General features: G+C 48.5%; 1 protein-coding gene across 1 annotated transcript in view; it reads left to right on the forward strand.

Annotated features, from left to right (window-relative positions):
• DNAAF9 (dynein axonemal assembly factor 9) overlaps window positions 1–1,685 on the forward strand; it is a 169,588-nt gene extending 167,903 nt beyond the window's left edge. Inside the window, exons 36-37 of the mRNA XM_068986771.1 lie at window positions 915–1,008; window positions 1,573–1,685. Coding sequence (XP_068842872.1) covers window positions 915–1,008; window positions 1,573–1,685 — 207 coding nt within the window. The remainder of the gene's footprint in view (window positions 1–914; window positions 1,009–1,572) is intronic.
• Window positions 1,686–6,000: the final 4,315 nt, after the last annotated feature.

Below are 6,000 nucleotides of genomic sequence, written 5' to 3' on the forward strand. Positions count from 1 at the left end.
ACCTTTCCTCTGTCATAGATATAAACCAGCAAGTGCCCAGGTAAAAACTGTCTAGATCCTGAAGTTGCTCATGGGCAGGTTGTGGAATCCTGAGGCCAGAGCAAAATGCTCCTTGAGAAACCCGCTCAGACTCCAGGCTGACTCCCAGGCTCTGCCTCAGTCTGCATCCGCACTGAAGCCTTTTCCTGATCGGCTTGGGGGCAAAGGCCAAAAGGACCAGAGAGTCCAGGTGTCTGCATGAGCTGTGTCACCAGTCCCAGTGATGGGCAGGCGGGCAGGACTCTGGACCTCCAGGAGCCCCTGCTGTGGACTTGAGAAAGACCTCTTAATTCCAACGCCTGGGCAACTCTGCATGTTCCTGGTGAGGAGACTGAGGGCACTTCAGAAGGCAGGCAGTGTTGTTTCCCCAGGTGTAGACCTTAAACAAGGATTTGAGTGAGGGTAGTTTATTTGGGAAGTGATTCTGTAAGCTACCAATAGGAAAGTGGGAAAGTAAGAGAGAGAAGAGAAGGGTGTATTGTCAAACCAGTACCACTGTGGGCATCTGGGGCTTAATCCCATTAGGAATTCCAGAGTTCCTCCCTGAGAGGTGGGAGAACCTTCATTCATTGTTTGATGGCAGCTGTGGGGATGGTGTGATGGTGTTAATTCCCTGGCATATATTTTTTTGGCTGCACTGGGTCTTATGGGCTTTTTGTTGAGGTGCACAAGCTTCTCGCTGTGATGTATGGGCTTAGTTGCCCTGTGGCATGTGAGATCTTCATTCCTCAACCAGGGATCGAACCTGTACCCCCCAGTAGCAGCGCAGAGTCTTAACCACTGGACTGCCAAGGAAGTCCCTATTTTTGTTTTTAATGAATGAGTGAATTATAGAAAATGGTTGGCTTAATTCTAACAGGACTCTTTTCCTACAGGTGAAACGCCACCTGGATCCCCTACCTGCAGGCTACTTTTATAATGGCACCCAGTTTGTCAACTTCTTTGGTGACAAGACTGATTTTCACCCACGTATCCTTGGAATCTGATGCAGAGAGGCTGCGGGGGTGTGAAAGCCTAGCTGTAAAGAGAGTGTCTGCTAGAGCCATCACAGCCCAGGCTTGGTGCAGGGTGGGTTCGGGAATACACAGCAAGCCACAGAGACTGACTTTTCATTTTGTCCTTTTACAGTCATTAAAATTACATTTCTCCTTCATTCAGTGATGGCTGAGGTTACTCTGTGGGTTGTAATTTAAATGCAGCTGTGGTAACATCCTGTGGTCATCAGGGAGTCATAATTTACAAGCTGGTGACTGGGTCTGATTACAGTAGTTAATCTGTGAAAAAGGTGGATGGGGTGCTGCTGTGTTCTAGTGAAAGCTGAAGGGCTCATTCCTAGGAGCTAGGAAGGGCCCTGTGTCAGCCTCTGTCACATTGTCACATTCTTGGTAGTTGTGATGCTGCCAGTATATTAAAAAAGCCAGTCAGGTACCTTCTGTACAGGCTGAGCACTCACTCAGCCTGTACAGATTCCTCTGGCCTGGGCAGCTCCCTTGGCCCCTAGGCTCAGGGCTTTCTTCCTTAATGAGGTGCCAGTCATGGACCAGTTCATGAATGACTACGTGGAAGAAGCCAACCGGGAAATTGAGAAGTATAACCGTGAGCTGGAGCAGCAGGAGTATCACGACCTCTTTGAGCAGAAGCCCTAGAGGAAGAAGACCTTGGAGATGGACATTGAAAAATGAGATGTCTTAACTTCAGCTCTTCCAAAGGCCTCTCCCTAGAGGGCTGTCTTTGTTCTCCTTGGCCTTTGTGTGCTGCTTGAGTGTATGTTGTCTTTATTCTCTTATACAGCGCTGAAGAGCATCACCTGCACCACTGATTTGGCAGCGGGGTGAGGGTGGGGGGTCCTCATGGAGGATGAGCAGACAGATGCTTCCGTTTGTTTGCAGCTGGCAGTCCAGGACCTCTGGGTCTCCGATAACAGTATTTTCTTTGGGCTGTTGCAGCACTGTGTGAGGGTGGGGAGAAGCATTTGGATTGCACAGAGTAGCTGTTGATACACAAAGAATCCTGGCTGCCCCAACTGTGGTCATGGCTGGGGGGCCTGGGCCACCACAGTCCTCAGGCTTCAAACACTGCCCCAGGAGACCCTTTCTCCCCAGTGGAATGCCTGCCTCCCTGGTTCGGCCCCTTCCATTGAAGGTTCGGTCCCTGTTGACACTGTGCCCAGTCCTGGAGGACACAGCACAAGCCCTGGCCAATCCCAGCCATCAGAGCCAGGAGCTTAGACTGAGATCAGTAGTTTCTTCTAAAATGAGGGAATTTCCCTTATGGACTAAACTGAGGAGAAAGACTTGTTGCTTTCCAAAAGTATGGCTTTTGAATTGACACAAGCAGCCCACCTTGGGATTGGTTTTGAGCTCTGCTCATGTCATCAGTCTGGTTTGCCTAATAATTCTGGGATGAGAAAAACTGCTGCTCAGGCCTTGCTGTCAGTGTCTTGCCTCACTGTTAAGGGCAGTGTCCTTCAACTGCATAGTCTTAGGCCCAGGGTTCTGATTGCTTATGGGACATTTTCACTTGAAGGGCATTCAGTCTTTGGCACCCATACCTCCCCTCTGTCTTGCCAGGGAAAGCCTGGTTTTCAGCCCAACCTTCAGGCAACTCATGTCCCTAAGCATCATTGCTGGCCTTGGACTATTTTGGCTCCTGAGAACCAGGAATTTCAGAGCCTTCCAATATCGAAGTTAGAATTCCTTCTAGTAGCTTTTTTCCAGCTGGACTAAAAAGCAGAGGGGAATTTCAAGTGTATCCCATGCCTGACCTCCAGAATTAGTACAGGGAAGAGAGAGGTCACTTATGTGATGTCTGTTAGGACTTCAGCGCCTCAGCTGCCTAGATTGTAAATGATTTCTGAATTTCACTTTTTTTTTTTTTTTGCATGCCTTAGAAAGGAGCACATAGGCAAAACCAGCAAAGTTTTTAGTAATGTAGAGGGGTTTTTTAGAAAAGGCCCTGGCACAGAGGAGAGAGAAAATTGATGGAGCACATGTGACCTGTCACACAGAGCCCTGCATGCAAGTAGTAAAGCAGTTGTTAAGGGCTTGTTAGTAAAATGTACTTAATGTTAGAAAAAATTTTGCATTTGAAGCCAAATGAACAATACTCCATATACCATTTAATAGGAACTCTTGCATGAAGAAAGGCTTCTGAAAAAACCCACGTGCTCCAGTCCCAGCTCCAAAGCAGCTGGTGACAAAGGCCCACATGTGGAGCCCCAGCCTAGGAGCCAGAGGCTGGGGTCCACAATAGGCCTTCCTCTGCTTCAGAATCAATAACGAAGATCTTAAGTGCAATTGATGAGATAAGCAGTGAGTTACTGTAGCTTCCTTTAGCTCTACCGAGCTCTTTTTAAAAACTCAAACTTGAGCAGCCTTGTTGGGGGAGGAGGGTGGGGAGGTTGGGGGTGGGGGAACAATAGGCCATCTGCCTCAGGTAGATTGCTGTGAACATTTAAATGAATGCTCTCTTTCTTGGAGCTTGAGCCATTTCCTGGCTGCTACACAAAAGAGTTTTTAAAGAGGGGTCGGAAGCCCACCCATAAAAGTGGGTCTTAAACACTGTGTGGGGCTATACCTCCTGGTGATCTTGGTTTCTGACCTTTGTCCATAGAAATGCTCTCTCACCAACTTGCCCCACTGTCCCAATTCCTCTCCTGTTAGAGGGGAAACTGTGATTACCTCAACTTGAATATGAAACTGTGATTGACAAAAGTCAAAACATTTAAGTTTCAAAGCCAAAAAGGCAAAACTGGCTGAGGCTTCCATAGACACTCCTCAGCCTGCTTGGGAGTGTGAAGGGCACACTGGCGAAAGGGCATTCCTTGGGGCACACTGGCTGTGCCCTGGTGAAGAGGCACTCTGTAGTGCGCTGTGTGAGCTCCTTGAGAACTGAGACTGGGAGGATGCTTCCTCCCCACACTGCTGTTCTGGAACCTTTGGGGCCTCTGGGTTTTTAATGTGAAGTTAATATCCACTTGATGCCTCTGGGCACTCCAGGTGGAGGTGTGGTGTCTTAGGCTGTCTCTAGAGGAAGGGTCTTGACACTGTTTGAAATTTTGACCTTACAAGTGGATACCAGGGATCCAGCAGAGACATCAGGTTCCCAGGGACAGGCAAAGTTCTCCAGGAGCTTAATGCTTTTTGCCAACTTTCCTATTAGCAGCTTCAGTTTTATATCACCCCGAGTGAGTGTGATAATGTTGAAGTCGCTGAAGTTATAGGTTATTTTACATTTTGATGTGGGATTTTCTCTTTTTTTGATTGGAAAGAGGAGGCAGATATTGGAGAAAAGGGATCACCCTAGGAAGGGGCCACTGGCAAGGAGTGGCATTGGCCCCACAGAGCCCTGGGGGCTCTGACCTGAGGCCTAGACACTAGGCCCTGTGGGTCACAAAAAGTACCCTCCTAAATTCTATTAGGATTCTGAAAACTTTTGCACAATAATAAGCTCTGGGTTTGCTCTTCAGGCTTCTCAAAAGGGAAAAGTTAAAGACTATAAGCTATTAAGTATTCCAGCCATGTTGCTGACCTAGATGGATAGTTGTACCTCATAAAGTAGGTGAGAAATGGCTTCCTCATTGTCCCAGGTTGTCAAATACTAATGACAGAAGAGCTCACTTATGTGCCAAAATTGACTTTTATACTAGTTTTTCAGTGCTTTAATATTTGTAACTTAAATTTTAAAACTATTTACAAACACTACTGTAACTTCAGTGAAACAATTGTGTGATTGAAGCTTTTTGCTTATTATAGTATTTATTACACTACTTCAGTAAGTATATAAGAGTAGCTTTCAATTTATTTTTATATTATTTTCATGTTTTTACTTGCAGTTGTGTATGTGAATTTACCTTGTTAACTGAGATGTAATGCTAAGGACCAATAAACTGTCACTGAACAAGCAGGGCCTCCAGTAGTTGCCTGTTGCTATAGTCCCAAAGCGTTCTTGGGGATTGAAGAGGTGGCCTGGGATTGGAGACCTCCCTGCAGCTTCCCTGGGAACACTGGGCTGTTGCAGGAGGGGTCCTGGGGACTTGACTCCCCTCCCCAGAGCTCTGAGCCGCTGCTGCCATGAATACAATTCATAAGAGGCCAACTTGGCCTGGGGTGGGTACTCTCTGAGCGTTCCAGATCCCAAGGAGGAGTTCGGGAAGCCAGCTTGTGGGTACGGGGGTGCTGGGGCCCCAGAAATAAGTTCTCCCACCTCACCCTAAGAAACCACATCTGCTGCCCTCGGGCTTGTCTTGACCGTCAGGGCACCTGGCCTACACCAGGCTGCATTAAGAACCATTGCTTCACAGGCTGGTAGCTCGGTTTAATTCTGGCCATAACCCCACTAGGAAGCCACACGGTCCTGCTTTAATAATGGGCAATGAGCAAGGCATGAAGAGTCCAGTAGTTGGCCCAGGGGGCAGAGTCACTGCCCTTGCCCTGTTAGATCTGAGCACCCCCTCCTGGCGCACCCTCGGTCAGGCGGGCCTTGGAACCACATAGTCCAAGGGAGAGGTCGGCAGAGCCCCCGGAGCTTTTAGGGAAAGGCAAGACTACGGCGTGCTTCCTGCCACTGCGGCCTGGGGGCCTGCTCACATCCTGTATCTACCTAGGCTGGGATAAGGGGCTTCCATCATTTCGGGGGGAAAAGGGCTGGCTAGGAGGGATCACCACCAACGTCCACAGAGACCCTGCTTCTTATACCACCTTCAACGCAAAGGCCTCTGGACACAGGCAGTGTCCCACTGGGAGGATCTGGGCACTGACTCAAGGGGAGGGGTACAGGCTCCACCACAGCCTCCCTCAAGTTAAGGTTGGGAAGGTGGTCTTGGTTTGGAGGCTTGACGTGATCAATCAGTCATGTACAAACTAAAGGCAAAACTGCCTGCGAGGGATGAAGAGAATTGGGGGAGGGGTCTTAGCCACAGTATGGTTATCACCCTCCTCACAACCTGCTTACCCAGAGCCT

The sequence above is a fragment of the Capricornis sumatraensis genome, chromosome 15, assembly GCF_032405125.1.
Source record: "Capricornis sumatraensis isolate serow.1 chromosome 15, serow.2, whole genome shotgun sequence".
In the NCBI taxonomy this organism is placed as follows: Eukaryota; Metazoa; Chordata; class Mammalia; order Artiodactyla; family Bovidae; genus Capricornis; species Capricornis sumatraensis.